The following is a 27,501-nucleotide window of genomic DNA, read 5'->3' on the forward strand; positions in this document are numbered from 1 at the left end:
GTCCTACGCAAAGCAAAATATAGCACAACTAAACCGGACAATAATAGACCGTTTACAAGCTCACAACGTGTTGCATCGTGATGCATTGTGAGCGTATAGATTTCTTTCCAAAAATCAATTAAAACCAGGAAAATAGATTTTTTTTTGTCAATCACGATATTATGATATGCAAAATCCCAGACTGTATTTGGTCTCACATCACAATATCTATTTAATAATAATATCACATATTGCACAGTCCTAACCGCAACCTGTCATGAGTTACATTGCTTGATTGAAGTGTGTACAGTACAGTATGTTGTGGTGGAGTGTGAATCTGTTTTTTATATTAATGATTGTAATTGTTTTTTTTTTCTAGTCATAAAGCTCCTCATAGATTTACATGTTTGTGTCTCAGTGAGTACAATTGCAGTATCCACACTCTCCTGCCATGTTTATCGCCGTCTCTATGACGACCAATAAACAAGGACTTCTGTCCGTCTGCGCTCTCCCCTGTTGGCAAGAGATGCAAGTATAGCTATGACAATGGGAAAGAATGTCGCTCCCAGTGACATTCATGGATAATATGACACTTCGTCTCTGTCGGGTTGAAACCTCATACTGTATCAGTGGATGTCCGAAACTGTTACTTTTAAGGATTCAAATTCAAAAATAGCAAAAGTAGCAGATCGACACGGTCAAAACGCGTCGCTTTGCACCGCATTTCAAGATGTTTCTGACCGACACAACAAATTGCTTCTCATATTTAGTTATTTCTAAAAAGAAGTGCATAACGCTAGGCCTGTCACAATTATTACATAATCGTCTAATCGCAATTCTTTGACATAATCGCAATTATTTTGTCATAATCGTCATAATCGTTTCCATGTTGAAACATTTTCAGATATTTTCAAAAACGTCAAAAATAGTGGAAATAGCAGATCTACAAGCTCACAACGCGTCGCGATGCAACGCGTTGTGAGCTTGTAGATCGGCTATTTCCACCGTCAATGTTCTTTTTCGAAGTATAAAGTTGTCAAACATGTCAGTAATTTCTTTGTGTATTTAGGATATGTGTCATATCTGCCATGTGCAACTTCAAAGCCTAAAAGCCAAACAGAAGTGTGATTGTCAACGTCAAAAACACAATTAAATCGTTAATCGCGATCATTTAAGTGACAATTAATCGCCACGTAAAATGTCATAATGGTGAAGGCCGTGCATGTGTCTCCTGGGGACTGTTAAGGAGGATGTATGAGTCAGGCCTGTTACACTTCTATTCCACGAAAACCGGATAACAGACATAAACGTCAGCATTTCATTAATTTCAACATTTTGAAATGTTATGAAATGTTATGAAGAACCCTATGTTTCCCCAAAGATAGTGTAGTGTTCTATTTCCCCCTTTACGATTTCAAAGAATTGCGAAAGTAATAATACTTCTGATGCTTTTTGTGTGACGCTGTAGCAGTGTTGATTTCGTTGACCAAAACTATGACGAAAAATGTTTGTTGACTACCTTTAAACAAAAACTAAATAAAAATTAAGCTATGATGCTAAAACTAAGACTAAATATATTTTGACAATTTCGTCAACAAATAAAAACTGGACTAAAATGTTAGTGAGAGACCAGTGGAGAAGAGATCCAGTAGAACTAAAAAGACAAGTCATTTTATGTTTAGTTGCGCTCGGGTGTTGCGCTCTGAAAATAGCAGATCTACAAGGAGTTGTGAGCTTGTAGATCTGCCATTTTCAGCTTGCAACCAACCAATCAAAATATTTTTTTTTGTCGACAAAATCAACTGTAGATTTAGTCAACTAACAATCATGGTATTTAGTCGACTAAAACTAGACTAAAACTAAAACTTTTCATTTGACTAAAATGTGACTAAAACTAAATTAAATTGTATCAAAAAGGCTATGACCAAAACTAAATCAAAATGTCCTGTCCATATCAACACTGTGCTGTAGTATGATCCAGTAGGACGTTAATTTACTAAAAAAGAGGTGAAAATATGGAGATAAGAGGTTTCTCCCCGACAGCTACGATTCTACGATATCAAGGTGCACCTAAAAGAACATGATGTACAAGCGTCACACTGTAGCAATGTGTCACTACTACCCAATGTCTTACTATCCTGCTACCCCAACTCCCCTCTTTCTCTGTCTCCCTCTGTCACAATTATTACATCATCGCCTGATCCCAATTATTTGAGCTAATTGTGGATACATTTTGCATAATCGTTGTAATCGTTTTCCATTAACAGAAGGCTCATATTTCCTTCGTTATCGTTGTCTGTGCTATTGCAACCCAGAACCCACTTTCAACCTGGTGTCATTATTTTGGACATTTAGAGCAAACTAGTCCTCTGCCCGGGGGGGGGGGGGGGGGGGGGGGGGTGCGACGATGAGGGACTGAATGTAGGAGTCTCAGAAGTAATGTTTGAGAACCCAGACTGGTGCCCATTGGGCAGAACAGTCACCATCGATGTCCAGTTGTGCAATACCCGTTGTATCCATCTGTCTGGCTGGCAATATTTTATGCCCATATATGGTGTTCCATGTCCAGGCCAGTCTGTGATGTCAACTCCAAATTTGGGCACTGTAGTGATGTCAGTCAGTGATGTCAGTTGGGCTTTGTTGATGTCAGTTGGGCATTGTTACCATGGTGGCGACACTGTTTAGTATCAGTGAATTAAATCGCTAACCGCAATTATTTGAGTGACAATTAATCGTCGCGTAAAATGTCGTATTCGTGACAGCCCTACATAACGCATCGAAATGCCGTGCAATGTCTTTTATGCCACAAGTGCCAGAAAACACCATTAAATCGTTAAATGGCAATTATTTGTATGACAATTAACGGTGGACGTGAATGTGCCTCCCAGGGCTTCTTTCGGCGGAGCATCCAGAAGAACATGGTGTATACGTGTCACAGGGAGAAGGGCTGTGTCATCAACAAGGTGACCAGGAACAGGTGCCAGTCCTGCCGGCTGCAGAAATGTCTCGACGTCGGCATGTCCAAAGAATGTGAGTATTTGTGTGTGTGTGTGTGTGTGTGTGTGTGTGTGTGTGTGTGTGTGTGTGTGTGTGTGTGTGTGTGTGTGTGTGTGTGTGTGTGTGTGTGTGTGTGTGTGTGTGTGCGTGTGCGTGCGCTGCAAGTGTGTTTGCGTGTGGCATTCACATGCCACCCTCAGATCTCACTTCAAAGCACTTTCTCACTCACTCCCCTGTGATTTTAAACTCTGATATTTGCCTCCCTCTAGTGGTCACTAGCTATAATCCCACAAGTTATTTTCCAGATAATAGCCAGTAAAAGAGAGGATAAAAATGGTTAAAAATATATATAATTGTCATAAAATAATTATATTTAAATATTTAAAGAAATATGCAATATTGCAATAAATGCATTACGCAAACATGCTTCGCAATTACTTCATTAATAGATTATCCTACTTGAATGATTAATAGAATAATCGCTCCGGAATTAGTCCATAGTTGCAGCCCTATATTGTTCCCCTCTCCACCCCCAGCCTAAATATTACAATTCTATTTAAATATTTAACGAAATATGCAATATTTTTAAAACATGCTTCTCAATGACTTGATTAATAATAGATGACTTGATTGATACTCGCTAGGGAAATAATCCACGGTTGCAGCCCTATTAGGTTGTCATATTGTTCCTCTCTCCACCCGCAGCCGTGCGGAACGACAGAGCCAAGAAGAAGAAGGAGGAGAGGAGGGTGGAGGTGGTGGAGAGCTACGTCCTGTCTGCAGATGAAGAGGGGATGATAGAACGAGTGCGACGGGCTCATCAGGACACCTTCCCCTCGCTCTGCCAGCTGGGCAAATACACAACGGTACAAGAGACACACACACGGGCACTAGGGCATTCACCAAATATTCGAACATCAAAGTCACTATTCGACGTTGTTCACCGAAGTCGAATATTCGCTTTTTTTTTGCTTTTTTTTTTTTTTTCTTTAAAAAAAGATATAGTTTATAAAGCTTGGCTAGATAGGAAGTCTTAAGAATTAGTTGTCAATGCCCCTGGTGGATGCATTTGTTAATGCTCTACACCAGGGGTTCTCCAACCTTTTTTAGGCAGTGACCCCCAAAATAAACATATTTGAACTGGGGACCCCCACCTTGACAAGCACTTGGAATGTAGGTTTTACATTTAATGTGACTCGTTTCCGCAGATAAATATTGTGAAAATAGCAGATCTACATGGTCACAACGCCTCGCAACGCGAGGCGTTCGCCTCTTGCTTACTTAATATTTGACAGTTTAGCCAGTCCTGTCGAATATTCGACTATTTGAATACTTTGAGGTCGAATAATTCGAATACAAAAAATCACTATTCGTGAATGCCCTAATGGGCACCCACGCATGCACACTACTACAGGTGTAACGATACAAGTAATAGTGATACCATACGCATCACAATACATGGTTGACGATACGATACTTGGGCAATATTTGTTCGTTCATGGCGATATGATTCGATTCAATGATTTAAAATCGATATAGTAACTATATAGCAAAGAAATTTAAATCTGTGTAAAATATGTCAATAGTGCAGGTTTTTTAAGGGAAAATGTATTATTATGGATATACATACGTAAACACTGTGATTCTCTAGCAAATACGTGGACATAGTATTTCAACACATGTGGACAAACCTGCACCTTGACATGAACCCAGAGATTTCACATACTTATCGATATACTCGTGCACACAAGAGTTGCTATATGGAATGGAAAAGTGATTAGACTTTTTCATTTTCTTCATAAAATTGCTAAATACAAGGCACAAGAGTATCCATACAATCGATTATTTCCATTGCGATTCGATACAGATTATTTGCATTGTAAAACGATATGATACTATACAAAGCCAAACGGTACGATATTTTGCTGTTTGCATATGGATATAGTAGATTGTTGCAAATTAAAATCGATTTTTCAATTCAGTTACTATATCATTACACCCCTCATGTGCACACACTTTTTTATCCTTGTGAGAATATCCACATTTTAGGACATTGAAAATGCATCATTGATATGAAAAAGGTTGAAAACCAGTGACAGGGTTCCCACGGTCAGGAAATTCCTGGAAATATTTTGAAATTAGAAAAATATTTTTCCAGTACTGGAAAAGTTTTGGAATTGATCAAGGGTCCTGGAAGGTCATGGAAAAAATGGTTATTGATTTTGTTAATACCTCTGAAATGACAAATTAAACATTGGCCAAATTGTCAAATATTAGAGGCAGCAATTGTGAAAATAGCAGATCTACATGCTCACAACGCCTCGCGTTGCGAGCACGCGAGGCGTTGTGAGCATGTAGATCGGCTATTTTCACAATAAAACCGTGTTATACAAAATTCCTCAACTCTTAGTGCTCGTCAGGGTGCCGGGGTCCCCAGTTCAAATGTGATTTCGGGCATACACTGGCATACACTACCTGTCTTTGGGCACTGCGCATAGGAGTAAGTGACTCGTTATTGAGCTGAATTATTGTTATATAGTCCTGGAAATTGGTTTAAAGCTATACTGTGTAAGTTGCTCAACTTGTGGTCAGTAGCTCTATATCTTTCGGCCGTTTTTCGGTTCTCACACCCCCGCGTCTGCCTCCACCTCGCCGAGATCTATCTTTTGAGGGGTCCCTGGTTGCTCTGCGTTCAGCCATTCCGGAGATACACTCCTTCACCCATGCTTCACCGTGCACCCGAGTATAGAGACACACGGGAGACTACAAATATGGCCGCCCTAGCGACCCCACTCCAAGATGCGCTGTGATTGGCCGGCAGTGTATAACCCTCGCTGTGATTGGCCGGTAGTGTGATGACGCAATTTTGCCGCGAAAACCGGTCCCCGGTAGGGATCATAGAAAACATATAAAGAGAAGGCTTTAGAAGCTGAAAATAACGGAGTGGGGGTTCTAAAACTTTAGCGATTTAACAGTTAGGACAATTTTAAGATTTGTTTTATAAAAAAAGTTACATGGTATAACTTTAAATATTCTGGAAAAGTTTTGGAAATAAATTGGTAAAAATGTGTGGGAACCCTGTATAAAGCATACATCAATAAGCATGTGTGTTGTCCCCTCTCTGGTGCAACAGAACAACAGCCATGTATCAGCCATGTATAAAGCATACATCAATAAGCATGTGTGTTGTCCCCTCTCTGGTGCAACAGAACAACAGCTCGGAGCACCGCGTGGCCCTGGACCACAGCCTGTGGGATAAGTTCAGTGAGTTGTCCACCAAGTGCATCATCAAGACGGTGGAGTTCGCCAAGCAGCTGCCCGGCTTCACCACGCTCAGCATCGCCGACCAGATCACCCTGCTCAAAGCCGCCTGCCTCGACATCCTGGTGAGTGTTTGCTGTTTACACCTACACACAGGCACGTATACGAGTGTACATATGCATGCATACTGTACACTCACTCACTCACTCACTCACTCACTATTACTTTTTTATTTATTTGATATATTTTTAGCAGAAAACAATAAAAAGTTAATGAATAAATTAAAAAAGGAATTGTGTTAAGTTACGATGGGTTTGTATAGGAAGGGGGCGTGTCTGATTAAAGGAAAAATCTAAAGTTAAATATCTAAATGCTGAATCAAGCAACTTGTCTGAGGTGCTCACAATAGCCTGAATAGTAGGGGTGTTAACGCTACATTGTTACAGCGATACGATACGCATCACCATACAATGGTTGACGATATTGGTTCAATCATGACGATACGATACGATTCAATGATTTTAAAATCGATACAATAACTATTTAGCAAAAAAAAGAAAAGGATCTGTGTGCAGAGTGCAGGTTCTTTAAGGGAAAACAAAATATATTATTATGGATATAAATAAGTAAACACACTGATTCGCTGGCAAGTATGACCCCAAGCATGTTTGAAAGTGAAATATCTCTTTAAGTCATATTTTATTGATCACTGTCGGGCACGTGCACACATACAGCATGTGTGCACATGCCTGACAGTGATCAATAAAATATGACTTTAGTTATACAACATAAAGTACATGTTCTATACTTACTTATGCACAAATGATTACTGATCTGTATATGTTATCTCCCTTGCCGTTATGGCCTTGTGTAATTGTTCGGTTCTGCTCATTTATTTAAAAGTGTTATAGGAAAAACATCCTCCTCTACATGGAACATGTATTCTAATCAGTGTTGCCGTATCTGCTTATTATAAGTGACTTTGGGCTTGTTTTTCTCTAAAGTCGCTTGTAAATATTGGTAGCTGTAGGTTTGAAATGTGACCCATTCACTTATTTTGGGCTTATTTTCATAGGTAGCTAGATAGATACGTAGATAGCTATATAGATAGATAGAAAAAGAGGGGGCACAGTTTAAAACAGAGAAGACAAATAATAAAAGATATACCATGAATAATCATAAAAAGCATTAAAAAGGTGTCACTGGGAATAATAATCCCTTGTTATTGTTGCCTGGTTAATAAACCAGACCGAACACAACAACATCCCCTGGCGGTAGTGGTGTTGTAGTACGGTCTGGCACTGATCCATTGAGATTCTATTTCCTCAACCAGCTTCAAGGGTTGGCCAATCGGGGTTGTATGCTTGGGGCACGTGGTTTCTGTAGGCTTGGGGCACGTGGTTTGGGGCAAACCCCAGAAATGAAAACTCTTCCCAAAACGAAGTGTGTGATAGAGGCTGGCAACGCCAGGCAATTGTTATTGCACATAGCCCAGCTGGTGCACATAAACCTGGTTTCTTGTTTTTCCTCGCTAAATCAGACGACACTGATCGTACGGTGTCCCTTGTCCTCCCCTCCCCAGATCCTGCGGATCTGTACCCGCTACACCCCGGACCAGGACACCATGACCTTCTCAGACGGCCTGACTCTGAACCGGACCCAGATGCACAACGCCGGGTTCGGCCCGCTCACGGACCTGGTGTTCTCCTTCGCCAACCAGCTGCTGCCTCTGGAGATGGACGACGCCGAGACGGGACTCCTCAGCGCCATCTGCCTGCTCTGTGGAGGTACTGCAACCTCGCTGGCAATGTCACAAAAAAAGTATTGGGGTTTTACCAAGCTATTCCTAAAATAGCACTATGTTCATGTGTAAATAATGCCCTACTAAGTTCTTAGTAACTTGGTTTCAAGCGAGGAATTAAGCTCAATCTGCACCACAACTTATAACATTATGAAGTGCGTGAGAACAGACTCTGGTAATTTCTACACTGAGATGTTACGATACTTCTAGCATGATATTTAACGCTGTTATTCATAATAAAGTGTGTGTGTGTGTGTGTGTGTGTGTGTGTGTGTGTGTGTGTGTGTGTGTGTGTGTGTGTGTGTGTGTGTGTGTGTGTGTGTGTGTGTGCAGATCGTCAGGACCTGGAGGAGTCGGACAAGGTGGATGTTCTGCAGGAGCCGTTGTTAGAAGCTCTGAAGGTGGGACATGGTTGTTTCTGTCGGAAAAAGAGCTTCGACACTCAGGTCTTAAACAGGGTCCCTGTTGAAGACCTGAGTGTCACCACAAGCAGAACCTCTGGTTTTTATGCTTGCTTCTATGTATACCTACTGTACCTGTTTCACTGAAGAGCACCTGTTTGCAAACGCCACTATGACTGAAGCCATGCAGTGCTTCCTTTGCAGCCCTATTCCATAATCAATGTCGAAACATGGATACCTAACAATTAGGGGTGCAACCATTAATCGATTAATTGTTAGTTAGAATATGTCTAAAAGAACCTCAAATCTCTTTTATAAGGTAATCGATTAATCGTTTAAATAATCGAAGCGATTAATCGATTGTGAAAATAATGATTAGTTGCAGCCCTAGTAACAATGATGTAACCGTGCAGATCTACGTGAGGAGGAGGAGGCCGGACAAACCCAGCATGTTTCCTAAGATGCTGATGAAGATTACCGACCTCAGAAGCATCAGCGTCAAGGGTGAGACACACGCACAATTGCACATGCACCCATTTATGTTTAAAACCGGGAACGCATCTGTGTCACATGAAGATTGGTGCAAATCTTTGAATATATACATGTATTCTTTTAAAGTAAACATTTTTAACTCATATCATTGCCTCTGGGGGTCCCTGGAACTACACACTTTGAGATGGGGGTCTGTGGGCCAATTACTCATCATTTTGGGGTTCCTTGACATGAAAATGTTTGAGTACCACTGATGTAGAAACAGAATTTTTGGGGGATTTAGAAAGATTTTTTTAGAATAGTTCTCAGGTCTTAACCATTTAGGCCTGAACACAAATCTGTGTCACTTTAGATTTGAACCACTTAAACCATTATTTTATGCTTTAAACTATAAAAAAGCACGCTGCGAAAGTCTTTGAATATGTTGACCCGATTCCACAAGAGTCTTCTAAATCCTCCAAGGTTTTTTATAAAAACACATGTTTCTATGTCAGTGGTTCTCAAACTTTTTCATGTCAAGGACCCCATTTGGCCACGAAACCCCATCTCAAAATATTTAGTTCCGGGGATCCCCCAGAAGAAAACTTTACAAAACTTTACAAAAGTTACAAATGTTCGCTTTAAAAATACATATATTCAAATATTTGCAAGCTACTGTGAGCATACAAATAATCATAAAATAATGCCAGGTCTAAATGGGTCAATGTGTTAATAACTGTATTCTCCCTCTCCGTGGTTGCATGGTGGGTCCAGGAGCGGAGCGGGTGATCACGCTGAAGATGGAGATCCCAGGCTCCATGCCTCCTCTCATCCAGGAGATGCTGGAGAACTCGGAGGGCCTGGAGGGGCAGGGGGCCGGCGGAGGGAAGGCCGGGAAGGGAGGGAAGGGGGAAGGAGGAGGAGGAGGAGGAGAGGGAGCAGGAAAAGGAAAAGGAAAAGCGGAGGAGGGAGCCAGAGGAGAACGCGAAACCAAGTCCGGAAGCCGCCGCTCCAGCACGTCGCCCGGACCCGTGTCCTCTCCCAGCCCCAGCTCCGTGCCCTGCTCGCCCTCTCCATCCACCACCCCATCGTCCACCTGAAACAGACCCACACAACCACACACACACACAGTACATACACACACACACGCCCGCCCGAACACTCGTAACCCTGCTCCGGAGCGCCAGCCCAGCGACGGCCTCGGGCTGAACTGAACTAGAAACTAGTCTTCTTGGGCTGCGTCCATTGTACTATTTGGAAGACATGTGGCAAAAAAAAAACACAAACACTGGAGCAGAACCCGAAGCGGGCTCGCAGTCAGGGAGAAGCAGGGTCTTGCACCTCCGAAAATGGTTGATTTCAACCCTACATCAAAATACTGTTAATGTGACGTTAACATGCACATCATACGCGCTACGCGTCGGAACTGTGACACTGGAAAAGGGTTGAGCTTGAACTATGACACAGTCGACTCTCTTATTAGCAGGGACACCGGAGCGCTGGAACGTGTCAGGCTCTCGACCTCGTATACAGCTCCTAATTAGAAGACTTGAGCAAAGTGCAGATAAAGGGGATTCTCTGGGATCGACCTGTCAAGTGTTCGGAACCTGGGACGGATAATCGACAAGCCACTGGCCAAGTGCTGGTCAGTTAAGTCCATAAAGTGTGTCTAACCATCCCGGCCTCTTCAAACTGTTTACCATCTACCATGTGGGGGGAGCTCCCTTCACAGTTACAGATGGTCACATATCAAACAAGTGGCTGGTAGGCGGTGTGTGGGTGTGTGTGGATAGTGGGGGAAAAAGTGGCAGTTTTCCAGGCTCATTCCCCACCTTGCTGATGAACTCTAGAGCCAAAATGGCCACTGTCCCGTTTGAGGTGGACCGAGTAGCATTACGGCGCTGGTTGGTTGAGGCCTCCCATTATGACCTCAAGGACTGGTGGGACTGGAAGTGAGGTTTGAGACAAGAGAGCTGGAAGCCCCCTGCGTTGGCTTGAAGTGGAACAGTTTCCCGCACAGAGTTGTACATAGTTAAAGCTTGGTTATACTTGGTTGCGTGCCAGCGTGGCAAAATAAATAAATAGACGAGAAGCCCTCTAGAATATTGGTGCTTGTGGATCTGCTATTTCCGTGTGCGGCGCGGCACGTGACCAAACATAAACCAGGCCTTACAGTGAACAGATGTTGTCTAGAAGAGGAATGGCGGACAGCTTCATTGTCAGAAACAACATTCCTCGACTTTTACTCAATGGTTTTCGTTTCCTATATTAAAGAAAGAAATTAAGAAATAAACGAATATGTAAAGTATATGAGAAAGTGAATATATATTGTATATATGGGGGGAAAACAAGGCCATGGCCCAAATGCACAGTACAGTATGAAATATGAATACATTTCACTCACTTGTTACGAGTAACTCCATCAGGTAGCTCACCTACACAGTTCAGGTGCCTTCTAGTCTCTCAAGCCAGACTACTGTTGCATGATCTCTGAATGCTACACAGAGTCTGTTAACTACTGTAATAGACTATATGCGCAGCAGCCATTTTGGAGAGAAGTTGGGTCTCTTCTCACTTCCTTCAAAGGTGTTACCAATGATACTAATGAAGGCTCCGTTCCATTTCATGTAGCACAGTGGTTCTCAAACATTTTATTTCAAGGACTCCCATAACTCTGAGAGCATACAAATGGAACCAAATGGACCCGGAAGGGTCCATTTGGTTCCATTTGTATGCTCTCAGAGTTACACACCTTTTTAAGGGGTCATTTGGAACCCCCAACTGGACCACACTTTCAAACAGTGTTTCCAGTGAGCCAACATGAACAGTATCAGCACCCTCACTCTGTTTGACCGGAATGGAACAGAGCCTTCATTAGTATCATTGGTAACAACTTCTCTCCAAAATGGCTGCTTTGCATAGAGCCTATTGCAGATAGCGGAAGCTGTCATCTGTTTCGTCATTTGCGTTCACTAAAATATATGTTTTTAAAACATCTTTAAAATAACTTTTGGAATCGTATTTTCTGCTAAGCCGCAAGCTGTATAGGCTTCGACTGATTTGACTTGTGTTAGGAGTTAGGACACATTTGCGCTACTGCAAAGATGAAACGGAAGTGGGGGCAGTAGGGGTCCGCTTTATTCCCATCTCATTTGCAGTGCTTCCGTTGCTTCAGACTGTATGGCAGTAGCATTGGAAAGCCAACAGTCTGGCTCGAGAGACTAGGTGCCTTCTAATTATGTTATTCTCTCCTATCCTCACAATGGGGCGTTTTGTTGTTGTTCTGTCCAGTGGAATAGATAACAGTTTATAGGTTCAGTTTGTGCACGCAGACATCTTGTCACCTCTGTCAAAGTGAAAGCATTGTTTGGAGACACAACTCGGCCCAACCGGGAGTCGTGAAACTGTCTGTTTTGATTAGCTCTCTTAATGGTTTTGATCACCACATCGATAGCCAGTTTAGATTGTCTTACTTCTGCCTTTTACGGACACGCTGCATAAATGGCATCACTCACATGTCCCCCAGTGTTGTTCACCAAAACGTGTTAACAAATAATGTGCAAGTGACATGTTTACTCTTCACTAGTGGTTCTCAACACCCATCCCCAAGACCCAGATCACTGATAGTAGTTCTTTGATTGGGTTTAGTGTAGTTCATTGGCTTTCCAGAACAGATCACTTTACTTACTTATCCCCATTATGCCGGCTGGCGCATAGGGCAGCAACAAAGTTCTTCCACTTGCATCTGTCTTTGGCCATCTTCTCTATGGTCCCCCAGACCAGATCAGTGCTTCCCAATCTTTGGTCCTTGGACTTGGAGACTGCCTTCTTGCATCTGACAAAAGCTGAGACCCCCCCACATGCATGCATGCACGCACACTTGCACGCACGCACGCACGCACACACACACACACACACACACACACACACACACACACACACACACACACACACACACACACACACACACACACACACACACACACACATGTTTCTCAGACAATTAAACAAATGTTATTAGTACTTCTCACTCAGTGATTTTAGATGTGGAGTTTGTTGTGTTAAAATGACCAATAGCAGGTAAAAGGAGTTGGGACTGATATCACATTTAGAGACAGTGGATCAAAGTTTTTTTTAAAGAAATGGTCAGGAAAGTTAGTTAGGATTTGGTGCAACATAATTAACATTTTTTGACTACCTCAAAACAGACACTCCCCCACGCCCACGCCTGTGGTCTTTGGCCGCGGGTTGAGAAACACTGCCCCAGACCACTGCTAGCTGACCTATTCAGCCAGGTATGAGTGTCACATAGGTCTAAACTAAAATAGTCTACGTACGTATTTACAAGCTCACAGACGGAACTCATCACAGCACGTTTCTTTTTTTCTTTTCTTTTTTTAGCTTGTAGATCGGCTATTGTTGGTGTGCACAATCATGCGCAACTAGGTGCAGTGGTGGAAAATAACAAAGTACTTTTACTCAAGTAAAATCTTTATGTAATTTTACTTTACTTGAGTATTTCCAATTTCCAATGCTTTTAATTCTACTCAGAGGAAAATATTGTACTTCTACTCCACTACAATTCTATGAAAACTAAGTATAATGTTGATGCCGACATTTAGAAAAATTGACTTCTATTTGTAACCGTAGTATTTCTACATTGCAGAGTATATTTTAGTACTTTTTTTTCCACCACTGACTAAGTGTTACTCGGGCTGTCCCTGGTTAAGCCTCGAACAGAGTCGGGTCCGCGGTGGATAGCAGTGCGGTGTAGTCTTTTTGAGCGTTAACATTGTAGTTTTATGACTCAAAAAGACTACACCGCACTACACCGCGGTGGCGGACCCGACTCTGATCGAGGCTTTAGAAGACCATGATGGAGAGTGACAGTGTTGTGGGTCTGGTGAACCACATCGTACTGCTGGTGTCAACCCATTAAGACCCGAGGCCGGTTCTAGAAACGTCTTCCAAATCCTAACAGTTTTCTGAAAAACTTTTTCATGTTAAGGAGCCCCAGAATTGTATGTATTTGTCCCCCACCTAAAAAAAAAAAAGAAAAGAATGTTTTAGATATAAATATACATATCGTCGTTGTCGGGTGGAAACCTTGTATGTCCAAAACAGTTTGTTTTGTATTTATCATTTTTTAAATGATTTAAATTAGTGAAAACAGCCCATCTACAACCACACAACGCCTTTCGCTACTTTTGTGCGATGGCCTTGTATGATGAAGCAGGGCTTTACTTTGCGAAAAAACATACACATTTGAAACTTGGAGATATGAGGTTTCTGCCCGACAGAGACGATATACGGTATATTCAATGATTTGCACAAATCTCCATGATTTTTCAAAAATATTTGCAGATCTACAAGCTATCTATGAACTTGTAAAGCTGCTACTTTTGAATGGCCAAAAAGTAATATGACACGGTTGGGTTAAGCTGTTCACACAGTAGCACTTCCTCACAACAACAACAATGCTGGATTCTCAACTAAACCAACTTCCAAGACTACATTGCCGTTTCACTTCCTGAATAAACGTTTACTTTTTGGGGAAATGTATAGCTTTCAGGTACATCTCTTATCAAGTAAATTAGTTAAAATAAAATAACTTGCCCGTCATGGCGTAATATGTCTGGGTGTTCCATCATTGTAGACTGAAGATTCTACCTAGTTCAAAAGAATGGAAAGTTGAATTTCCAGAAGGGCTTGGTTTATTTAATATCCACTTGTGGTTCTTATGTATAGCTGTACATCCACCAATTGATGTTATACTTTCATTTTACAATATACCGAGATTTCTGTTCTCATTGACAGCTATTTGAGAGTTTTATGTTTAACACAAAAGAAACTATCTTACCGGTAATTAAATTCATACCAGATGCACCTGGATCAGGTGATGAGATTTGAAACTCTTTCTTTTAGCAGTGTTCTTCAGTCTTTTTGGCAGGGCATTGGATGTTGACGTCATCTGAGTATCGTCTGCTTTGTAGAGCACTGGACACTACGCTGTTGACCATACTCATTAATGTAACAAATGTATTGGGAAAACAAGCATAGGCCTATTATGTCCTACAGTATGACAATAACATGGTCAAGCATCTCTTCTTTAGCCCTGTTAGACGCAAAGAATCCTGAAAAGCGACAGTTTTGGACATATGAGGTTTCCACCCAACAGAGACGATGTCTTACTGTCTGGATTACATCTGGTGTGTGTCCATGCTCCACAGAGGATGAGCCCAACTGATCTTGGTGACCCGTGGCATTTCCACCAGCACCATCTTCAGTGAATAGTGACACCATATAGAGCAGCGTTTCTCAAACATTAATATTTAAAGGTCTCCCCTTAACTCTGACAGTGTACAATTGGAACCAAATGAACCTGTCAGGGTTGATTTGGTTCCAGTTGTACACTGTCAGAGTTACAGACTTGTATGGATCAATTTAGACCACCCTAAAGGAACCCACAGAGTCCCTGGAATCCACTATGAGAACCATTGATATAGAGTATACCAGCGAATTAGATCATTCACTCTGTGAATTGATTGAACAAAAAGTGATTTGACCCCAGATCCGTGCCGAATGCAAACACACATACATACACACGCACACACACTTGGTCATGCAATATTACTGGGGGATGTAGACTGCAAGAGATGTTATCATGTTTCCTATCTTAGACTCAAATGACTCGCTATCTTTATAACATGCAAGTGACATTTGCTTTAAATGCGTGCTATGACCTATTTCTTTAAGACAAGGTATATACTAGTTCCTTCCAAGTGGAAGAGATGTTACTTAGAATTAAACCCTTCATACGAACAACCACAACACTGCCGCTGTATAACAGCTTCTACTCCAATACTGTAACTAGGTTAGCAGAAACACAGCACTGACTCATAAATCTATACTATCATGACACATCAGACAGACGTGATGGTTGTTCTACCCGCCACATATAGGCCTACATATCGTAGCTGTCGGGCAGAAGCCTCTCATCTCCTTATTATAACACTTTGTGTTTTTCGTATGTGATCATACTACAGCGTCACACAAACAAAGTATCAAAAGTAGAAGATCTGCAAGCTTGAAACGTGGTAGACGGTACCCTTGCTACCCTCTGGATTGTGCTGTGTACTAGGGCATTAACGACTTGTGATTTTTGCAAGTCGACTCGACTCAGTAAAAAGTTGAGTTGAAGTCGACTTTGTTGTTTGATGGCGTCATCACATCACACACGACCACCCAGTTATTTTGGGGGGTCCCCCAGATGGTTAACTTAATGTGAAACGTTGTTTTCTCACTCAACTGTAAACAAACCAACATAACTTTTAAGTGTATAGAAGGTATCTTCATATTTCTAAAGAAGTGACAATTTAAGGACCTTTTAATATCTCTAAAATGACAAATTAAACATTGTCCAAATTGTCAAATATATAGAGGCAGAAATTGTGAAAATAGCCGATCTACATGTAGATCTGCTATTTTCACAATAGAAATATATATATATATATATATTTTTTTTTTCAACTTCGACTTTCTCTGGTAGGAGTCGACTTATGTAATGAGTCGACTTGTCGACTTTTTCGTTAATGCCCTACTGTGTACAGTACATCTTTAGCATACAGAAGTTATGTGTGTGTGGGCTAAACACACATGAACCAGGCTGGAAGGTTGTTTTTTTTATGCAGTTACAACTGAGTTACTACTTGACCTCACTCAGTTTCAAGTGTGACCAATAATCACTCGTGTGTAGGAGAATACTATGTATTGGACTGTAACATTTCACAACACAACTCTCAATACCCGTCGGGGTCGTTGCTCTTCCCTCACACTGTGTTATTATTAATATAATGTTGTCTGCACCATGGATTTATGGATTGTTTTAATTATTATGATGACTAAATCTCGAGAGACATAGTATATTACACCCAGAATGCTCCAGAAGGTCCCTGTGTTGCACCTGAATGTCCCGGTGTTAACACCAGAATGTTCCCGAATGTGCTGGTGGTGTTGCAGAATGTTCTAGACAGATATTGTTTTGTAAAAAAAAAAAAAAGGACCATTAGAGTAGTTAACCTCCCCTTCCCCCAGTGCACAACTGAATCCAACCACGTGATGTATCCAACATCAACACTTTGCTACTATGTGAGAAAATGAAGCAGAATAAATTACCTCAGTGATTTTTAAATGTACTGTATGTTTCTGTTCTTATTGAGGGGGGGTAGTGTGTGTGTGTGTGTGTGTGTGTGTGTGTGTGTGTGTGTGTGTGTGTGTGTGTGTGTGTGTGTGTGTGTGTGTGTGTGTGTGTGTGTGTGTGTGTGTGTGTGTGTGTGTGTGTGTGTGTGTGTGTGTGTGTGTGTGTGTGTGTGTGTGTGTGTGTGTGTGTGTGTGTGTGTGTGTGTGTGTGTTGAGCATTTTTTCACAGTATACCTAACACCTCTTAGGTGTGTGGAACATTTTGTACAAAAGTACAGCATTCAGACAGAGCAAATGTACCGAAATGAAATGTCACCTAAATAAAATCATTGACATTGCAGGTTTTTCTGAGAAAGCAGAAACCACAAGAGATATGCTACGTATATCCTAACTGCCAGGTGCTTTGAAACTATTTCTGTTACAGGTCTCTTTTTCTCTCTCTCTCTCTCTCTCTCTCTCTCTCTCTCTCTTTCTCTCTCTCTCTCTCTCTCTCTCTCTCTCTCTCTCTCTCTCTTTCTCTCTCTCTCTCTCTCTCTCTCTCTCTCTCTCTCTCTCTCTCTCTCTCTCTCTCTCTCTCTCTCTCTCTCTGGTGGAAAAAGTATCAATACTGCCATGCAGAAACAAACAAGTAAAGGTCTGTAATCAAACTTTACTTGATTAAAAGTACCAAAGTATTGGCATCAAAATGTACTTAAAGTTACCAAAAAAGTAATCAAGACTCTGACCTGCACCTAACCCAAAGTGCAGGTCAGCACAAGAACTATTTATAAAGTTAAAAATGAAAAGACCTTCAAAAGAAGGGACCGCACACTCCTCTGGTTTGACTTTGCTTTTATTGCACAACACGTTTTGCTTCTGCTTCCTCGGGTGGCATCTGAGGCACCTGAGGAAGCAGATGTGAAACGCTTTGTGCAATGAAAGCAAAGCAAAATAGTAAACTTTAGTAGTATTAAGGGATAACTAAAGTTTTCAAATAATTGCAAGGTGTAGTGCAGTAAAAGTATAAAATATTGAGGGTAAGAAATACTCCGGTAAAGTAACAAAAAAGAAACTCAAAAGTGCAGTACTTGAGAAAATGTTATTTTCCACCACGTACTGTAGATAACAAGGATTTGAGTGGTTGTCGTTGAGGTTGTGGTTGAGTTGTGCTCACAGCATGCTCTCAGCCTGCGTGGTCCACACTCCACACAGCACAGCACAGCACAGCACAGCACTGAAGGTTGTTTCGTTCACACAGTCAGCCAGCTCTAACCCATTAACAGTGTCACCCACAGACAGAAGGTTTTGCAGTGAGTGTTCTCTCTATCTGTCTGCACATCCAGGATGAAGACGCTGCTGTTTCTAGTTGTCTTTGGTGAGTTTTATGTGACTTAACTATCACTTAATTCAAAGTTTGTTTTGGTTAAAATAAAAAAATTCTACTGTAACTGTTTGGGGAACTATCTGTTAGTTGAATTGTATAGTCTGACTGTGTGACCATTGAATATCATTTCATCATTCTAAAAGTGGATTCCAGGGACACTGGTTTCCTTTATGGGGGTCTAAATTGACCCATACAAGTCTGTAAATCTGACAGTGCACTGGCGGGTTCATTTGGTTCCATTTGTATACTGTCAGAGTTAAGGTGAAACCTTGAAATTTGAAAGTTTGAGAAACACAAATGTATATGAGCAAATTAAATGACTACTGTATGTTATATATTGTTATTATTTTGTTATTTGTTTGTTCTTCTTCGCAACCCTAATGCTATTGCTAAGTCGCTGAACTGACAAAAACTAAACAACCTAAGTGATTATCTATCTAGTGAACCACATATCTCTGTAGAGGAAGTGGTAGATAACTAACTGATGGAACATGTCATGGGGGTGGTAATGTGAATCATCTGTTGCCTCGCTGAGTCGATTGAAGGACTAATATGGGGGATGCAGTCTGCAGTAGTCTTATTGTTTTTCCAACATTAGACTATAGCTTATAAGTGGCATCATCCCAAATATCTACTTGAATGCTGGCTGCTTGTTTCAAGACACTAGTTCACCCATACATTGAAATTATGTGATCATCTACACAGTATATTCTCGTTCTCCGTTAGAAAAACAGGTGAAGTTTCTATGTCCATTATGCACAAGGATATTGTCAGTACAAGCAGCTTTCTAAGCTTTCTCCTGTACTGTAGAATTAATAAAAGAGCAACATAATGACCATAACATTAATGTGTGTCTTCTGAAGCCAAACAATTGCATTGTGAGCAGAATAGACCTATACCTACATTTTTTCTTATTTCCACACAACAACTCCAAGGTATAGAGCCTATTAATGACATACTAGTTCAATGTTGAAAATGAGTGGTATTCCCCTTTAACTACTTTCATTTAACAACTACTACTTTCATTAACATCGATAATCAAAACATTACCAACATGTCATTTCTCCTGCAGCTCGCGTGCTGTTTGCCACAATACAAGACGGTAAGAAAAGCAATACTGATGATTTTTTTTCTTTTTTTTTTTTTCTATAGCAACACCCCACTACACTACACATATGCTAACTGTCTACTAGAACATTGCAATGGCCTAGTTAGTACATGCCTTGCAACACACTAGGAACTAAGTAGTAAAGCTTGCATAGTTAAAAACCTGAACACTGTAGTAACATCATAGTAAACACTATTAAAACCCCTATTTGGGGGCAGGAGGATTGGCATGGTGTGTGCACTGTGCAGTGAACAGGAATCATGATTATAATAGTGATTCTTGGTAAATTTGTCCCCATGTAACTAATGAATGATGGTAGATTTTGTCAACATAACATAAAATTAACTTGTTTAACTTTTATAATGCACAAACATATCAAATCCAACAATACTGAACTAACAGAACAGCATGTCTCCCACAGAACGAAACCTGGCATTTCAACTTATCTGCAACACATCCATGCCAGACAACACGAGCAATGACACTGTGACCCAGTTCATCCTTTATAAGAAGGGGAACGGTACATTTATTATGACACAGGGACAGGATGTCACATCGCTAGAAGCAACCTTCAACATGACAGCGGGCCTTGACGTCCAGTACACCTGTCGCTACAAAAAAATAGTCAACATGTCACATATAACTTCGAACAAAAATTACACATTCACAGTCACCATAGGTGAGTGTAATGTTTAAAGTTTTCTGACAAATGAAATGTAAATGCTGATTTTGTTCACTGTTATATTGATTGAGTTAATTCATAAAGATTTGTATTTATTTTTAGTTTAATTTACTATGAAAATGAGTCACGCCTCAAGTCATGCTCAATATATGGCCAAGACAATTAATTTGCAAGTGTCACTCACATCACGGCAGTGGCGTCGGTTCAGAAAATGCTAAGGTATGGCAACATGACTGGTGTATTGCACGCGCGCGAAGGCACGCACAACAGGAATGATACATTTATTTTAAGAAGTACTTTTTATTTTCTACGGTTTCTAGGGCTGGATATGTCAGCCTGGAACGGTTGTTCAAGTGCAGCTAAACTTGGCCACAATTAACATTAATGCATTGCACCTGTCCAGCTGACCTGCGGAACCTGGGAATATACCATTTTGTCAAGATGGGGAGAATTAAAGTGTGGAGAATATAATTATAATACCTTGTTAAAGTGACCATTTTGTAAAATTTTGCATTTGTAGTTATTTTACTGTAATTTAACAACATAATAACCAGCATAGATAGACAAAGAGACATTCATGGATCTATATTTAAAAGTCACTTTTATTTCCCCCCTGGACCCAGGGTATGGCAGCTGCATACCCCTGCCATACCCAATTGACAGCCCTGCATCACGGCAACCACACTTGCAAATTAATTCTGTCCTTGTCCCTTTTATGCCCATATATGGAGACCCCTGGTGTCATCAATATTAAGCCCATATCTGGGAATGCCCATATATGGACATATTGTGTCAGACTCTGTTGTTTCAGCCTTAGGGCGTCTTACTGGTTGTAAACATGTATGAAATGTGTGTGTGAACAGTAAGGCTGCCGCAGACCAACATCTCCCTGACGACTCCACACACAGAGCTGGTCTGGGGTCCTGGTCACTCAGAGGTCACCAGGGGTGACAGCTTCTCCATCACCTGCTCCATTCTCCCCCAGTATCCTGGAGGCATCTTCAACCTCACCTCTGTTTCCAACATGACTGACATGAAGGCAGCAGTCAACCACTCTGCCTCTTTCCAGGGCAAAGAGGCAGAGTTCTACGAACACCAGGGCAACTACAGCTGTGAAGTCACCGTTTCCTCACAGACCTTCACTTCTAACAGCTCAGAGCTGCTCGTCGATGAACGTAAGTGGTTACTTAACATCTTACACAATTGCAATGTACAGCTTAAATGCTTTGTTCTAGGAGCAGTGGCAACTTTACTCTGAACGAGTTTGCCAGATTAGTTCCGGACACCTACAGCTGGATGGCTAGACTGCTGCTACAGAACCAACCTGTAAAAACTGAACATGTGTTTACTCTTCCCAGCATCTCTGGACAACAGAACATCTCCCGGAGTCCTGTTGGTCGCCATGGTTACGTCAGGCTCTGTGTTGTTCCTCCTGCTGTCATTGGTGGCTGTCTACCTGTTCTTCAGGAGAAGACAGGCTGAAGACCAAGACCAAACCCAAAGTCCGGTTCTTGGTAATTAGGCCTACTTCATATATATAAAGAAAAACAGAGTTCTGTATCGTCATTTTCTATAATAAAATCTATCCGTTTTATATCAAATTAAAATAGGTGCTATAGAACTTTTCAATAAGGGGCTGCTGACTAATTGTTAATTGACTGTCTGCCTGTGTGTGCAGTAAATACGCTTCAATTTCTAAAACGTTTATACAGTACATTGAAAAAAACACCAAAAATGTGTGAGAAAAATAAAATAAAAACTTAATAAAATTGTAAAAGCTAGCCCTACTGTGAACTGTCTACTGCCTTGTGTTGCCTACTTACTGTATGTCCTTTCGTAAAGAACTCAATCCAGCAAATGTGGGGCAGCAAAACCCTAACACATTTCAATTTTGCATATTAAAGCAATCTGTTCAGTATGTGTATGGGATCTACTCACATTATAATGAGGGTTAGTGGACTGGCTGTAATTTTTCACAAGGCTGTTATCTATGCCTAGCACGTTTCAAGACTCTGAGCATATTCCCCATACCTTTACAACATGAATGCCAGGCAGTGCTAGATGTGTTCTGAGGTTCCAGTGACAGTTACAGTACTTTTTTAATATCATCTACTTATGTACTATCTACTCAGTATTATTCTTGTTATAGAATATTTATCGACATCTTAGTTCCTAAGCCTTAAAGATTTCCATCTGAAAAGCCACCGACAAGCCCTTTTTTTTGCCTTTCATGTAAATCATCATCATACTGTACTTAGCGTGCTACTCGAACCCGCACTCTTTCTTCAGGAACAGTATTTTCTTGTGAGAAGTGTGAATTGAGCACCCCTCACTTTACACAGGTGTGATTTTTCCATTTCGTTTTTTTTTATGTGTTTTAAATGTATATATGGAAATAAACTAATCTAAACCACATTTATTTTTTTACACTTGCATTTCAGTGGGCAGGAACTTTTACGAAGACAGCTATGAAGAAGAGATGTCCGCCATGAACACGGAGGAGCAGAAAAGGGAGGGACATCTAAAGGCGGAGGAGGAGACACGCGAGGACGAGGAAGTGGAGTCAGAGACCTACGTCAACATGGAAGACGAGGGGGAGGAGAAATACATCGAGGTATTAGCTGAGGAGGAGGAGGTGGAGCAGCAGGAGGAGGAGGAGGAGGACTACATCAATGTAGCAGATGAGGAGGACTACATAGAAGTATTAGGTGAGGAGGAGGTGGAGGAGAACTACGTCAACATAGAAGACGAGGAGGAGAAAGAGGAGGACTATGTTAACGTAGATGCTGAGATGGAGAAAGGGGAGGAGGAGAACGACATCGATATGGAAGATACAGAGGATGAAGAGGAGGATTATGTTAATTTAGCTGATAAGGAGGAAGAGGAGGAAGAAGAGGAGGAGGAGGAGGACAACATCAATCTAGAAGATGAGCAGCATGAGGAGAACTACATCAATCTAGAAGATGAACACGATGAAGAAGATTATGTTAATGTAGATGATAAGGAGAAAGTGGAGGAGGAGGAGGAGGAGGCGGAAGAGGAGAACTACGTCAATCTAGAAGATGAGCAGGATGAGGAGGATTATGTTAATATTGAAGAAAAAGTGAGGATGATGTGAAGGTTGACAGGTGTGTGCCTGTCAACTACAGTACTTGTTGTCCAGTCATTGTACTGAGTACACTGCAACGAGAAAATGTGTCTGTGTCTGACTACTGACCAAGGCCAGTAATTCTGCGGTGCGAGTACATCTTTCTTGCCGAGCAGCATGGACTATAATGGTGAATGTGAGGTTCGCTTTTGGCTGCGTGTGTTATGCAGGCAAAAGAACGACATTGTGATAGACAAGGAAAGGTTGTTCAAACAGACAAAACGGAACAAGACCAAGGAACAGTCAGATGATAATAATGACATGCTAGGGTGTTTTAATGCCTGACTCCTATCAGGCATTACTGTGGTGACCTGACATGTACAAAGTTGTTCTAGGTCAGGGTTGGCTCTTTTAGGTCAATTGTGGAGCAATATGAAAATGCAGACAAAAACATCCATTCATATCATCCACCTTCCAATAATACTCAGTCAAGTTTACTGCTTTGAATGTGAGCCGTTGGGACTTGTGGTTGAGCAGCAGTGTACGGGAAAGAATGACCGTGGCAGCATATCAACACACAAGATGTGTTACTTGTTCATTGCCAGGCTACAGCTATTTTTCAACGACAACTAATGAGATGGACATCAGTGAAAAAAGAATTTGGGAATGGTCAGTGATGGTGAAGAAGGGAACTTGGAAAGACACCTTCAGACAAACCTGAAATCATACTTTTCCAGAAGACAGTGAACTCCCTGTTACATATTGGCCTAATTTGTTAAACCATAAACCAATGTTCGAAATGTCACAAATAAAATTAAAACAGTTGAAAATGGGGAACATAATACAGTTGGAGGGGGTACAGCATTGTGTAAACAGAGCTATGTCACATTTTATATGCATTAAAATGCACAAAATGCATTTAAATTTAGCAGCTCTGTTTCATACTGTATGTGCAGTAGGTCTAGATGTCAATCCATGGTTTATAGTCCTTATAGGGTGGTTGTGTTTCTAGCCTTCTTTTGTCGCAACAGTTCACAAATCGTGCTGCTGTGTTCGCGCATTGTTGTATTTCTCCCAGTAGGTATGGGAGTTTTTCATCATTGTCTCCACCAGCCGAAGGCATGGGGGAGAGTATGTTTTCCACTTCGTCCGTCCGTGCGTCCGTCCGTCCGTGCGTCCGTCCGTCTGTCCGTGCGTGCGTCCGTGCGTCCGTGCGTCCTCGCAGTTTGTGTGCACCAAATCTCAGTCGCCGTTGGCCCGGGCGCTGCCAAAGTGAGCACACACATTCCCTGGATGCCAATCTAGAACCTCTGCCCTAAATTTTTCAAATAGGCCTTTTCTAGCGCCACCTAGTGGCCGATGTTTGCAAAACACATTTCTGTGCACTACTCTTACAGATTTTGTCCAAAAATCCTACAAATCGGTAGGCAGTATCTTGACAGTCATATGATCGACACGGATCTGTCCAATTTAGCATATTCCATCCTGATTGGCTAAGATTGGCTTCCAAATTATGATGAGATTGTGCACACACATTCCCACTAGGTCGAGGAAGAAATGCCACTTAAAATTTTTGAAATCAGCCTCATGGTGGCGCTATAACAGGCCGATTTGTGGTTTTACCTATAACTCCACCGATCAGTTTCAAACTTTGTAAGCACACTCCCTAGAGGCTAAGGATAAACCTTTGCCCTGCATTTCTCACATCAGCCTTTTATAGCGCCACCTTTGGGCCGACTTATGTAAAACACATTTTTGAATATTACTCCTTGAGATTTTATCCAAAAATCACGCAAATCGGTACACAGTATCTCTATAGTCATGTGATCAAGTCCGATCCGTCTGATATTTCATATTCCATCCTGATTGGCTAATATTGGCTTCCAAAGTTTGCAGGATTGCTCCGTTTTTGAACAAAATGCCTCAAATCATCAACGCAGCTTGCGATTACCGTGAAATTTGCCACACATATTCCCACTAGGTCTCCCCACTACCTTTTTCACATTGGCCTGTTATAGCGCCACCAGCAGGTAGACTTTAGCAAAACACATTTTTGGAACACAATGCTTCAAATCATGCATGTAGCGTCTGATTGCCATGAAAGATCTAAGGTGAAGAACATATGCCACCCTTTTTACATTGGCCTATTATACAGTAGCACCACCAGGATGCACAGCCTGGTGGAGACCTGTGCTTGGAAGAGCACTGCTTCTAGTTGGTCATGTTTTCAAACTCACTTCGGGTGTGTGTAATCTGTGGGAAGTATGTGTCTCTGATGTCTTGGTATAGTGGGCCTGGCTTGGCCAGACTATATACTAATGCAGCTAACTGACTGCAGTATACTGCAGATTATAGTAAATCTGCAGTATAGCAAATCTATGCAGTATACTGCAGATTATAGTAAATCTCCATTATAGTAAATCTATAGTAAATCTATAGGACCCAAATGCATTCGGGTCCCCATCCGGAATCAATGGGGGTATATTTATTGTAATAACATTTTTGTTATAAAATATTTATTGTAATAACATTTTTAAGTCAAAAAACAAAAACATATTATGTTACTCCATGGCGTGAGTAATCAATAGAAAAAAAGTCATTGTGGGGGTGAACTACTCCTTTAAGGAGCTTCACCATTTTCTTCAAGAGGAAGAGGAGACCAGCATCACTGCACTGAGGGAGGAAGAGCAGCAGAAGAGTCAGACGATGAAGGAGAAGATTCAGATTGAGGGTCTGAACAGAGACATATCAACCATTTATCTTGTCATAAAGTAATGTCTTCTTCGTGTGTGGCAAAAAAGATCTCAACGTAGCGGGTAGATATGTTTCTTTGTAGTTCTCTGATATATTTTTTATGTATCAATGTGATAATTGCCCATGTGTTAATGTATGTCTAGTCTGAAGTCACTTCCCCTTTTCCACTGACATCGCCCAACACCACACCACTCCACACCGCCCACAGGTTTTCCACTACAAGGACCTGGGTAGAGTGGTGTTAAAGTAGTACTAAACGTGGTACTAAAAAGTATCCAATCCAGGGTAGGTCTGAGCTAGGCCAAACAGGGCCAAACAATTCATAATGACTGATCACTCACTGACTTTTCATTTAGACCACCAGGATATAGTTGTAATACATAATAATAGATTCTATTGTATTATAAGCACTATCATAATCGATTATAGTGTATTATAAATGATCATAGTAATACATTAATTCTTTATAGTGTATTATAATCACAGTTATAATCCATTATAGTGTATTATAATTAGGATAGTTGTAATATAAATGTATATTGTATTATAATCACAGTTAAAAGGGTACATCTAGTAGGGGTACTTTTGTGTAATGGAAAATCTAGATATTTTTATGTGGTGTGGTGTAGTGTGATACTAAAGCTGCAGTCGGAAAGGGGCTAAATCACCTACTCCACTCTGATGATTTGAACTGTAGCAGATCATCTTGACCAAATGTTCCAAAGGAATAGCTTTTGGTTTTAAGTTTGCTTTTATTACTGCTAGACTGCATGTTTATAGACTGCATACTGTAAGTCCATTTCAATGTATCATCACTCCATTACTGTTGAAACAAATGGAAAATAAATGTGCCTTGTGTATATTAAAATGTTGTTTTTAAGGTAAATACATCTATGGTGCTTGATGTTGGTGTTGAAATAAAAGTATGTCAACATGTTTTTTTTTTTTTATGATTTGTTTTTGGGCTTTGTATGCCTTTATTCGATAGGACAGTAGACTGACAGGAAATGGGGAGAGAGATGGGGAATGACACGTGGCAAAGGTCGTTCGGATCGGGAATCGAACCGGCGACGCCAACAGGCATCATAGCCTAGTATATGGTACGCGCCTTGACCACCAGGCCAGCGGGCGCCCCCGTCAACATGTTTTGTGACTTGAGACTGAATTCTATGTGTGCTGCATGATGTCACTGCTCTCTAAAAAGACAGTAAAGACACAAGGGCCGAAGAGGGAATCTTAAATATCTATTGACTTTTCTTGTTAATTTCTACACAAAGTATACTGTATGTGTAATACACATAAAGACACATATACACAGTGTATAGTAAATGGCTTTGTCCACATTTGTTTACAGGCTAAAAGAGAGCCTCCAGAGCGGTTTTGCATGCCACATGGGT

General features: G+C 41.1%; 1 protein-coding gene across 1 annotated transcript in view; it reads left to right on the forward strand.

Moving 5' to 3' along the window:
- LOC308283274 (retinoic acid receptor alpha-B-like) overlaps positions 1–11,565 on the forward strand; it is a 43,614-nt gene extending 32,049 nt beyond the window's left edge. The window contains exons 3-9 of the mRNA XM_080723671.1: positions 2,868–3,009; positions 3,682–3,842; positions 6,186–6,362; positions 7,820–8,024; positions 8,372–8,439; positions 8,853–8,943; positions 9,685–11,565. Coding sequence (XP_080579797.1) covers positions 2,868–3,009; positions 3,682–3,842; positions 6,186–6,362; positions 7,820–8,024; positions 8,372–8,439; positions 8,853–8,943; positions 9,685–10,010 — 1,170 coding nt within the window. The 3' untranslated portion in view covers positions 10,011–11,565. The remainder of the gene's footprint in view (positions 1–2,867; positions 3,010–3,681; positions 3,843–6,185; positions 6,363–7,819; positions 8,025–8,371; positions 8,440–8,852; positions 8,944–9,684) is intronic.
- The last annotated feature ends 15,936 nt before the right edge of the window (positions 11,566–27,501 follow it).

Source organism: Nannobrachium achirus, assembly GCF_963921795.1.
Source record: "Nannobrachium achirus genome assembly, chromosome: 4".
Lineage (NCBI taxonomy): Eukaryota > Metazoa > Chordata > Actinopteri > Myctophiformes > Myctophidae > Nannobrachium > Nannobrachium achirus.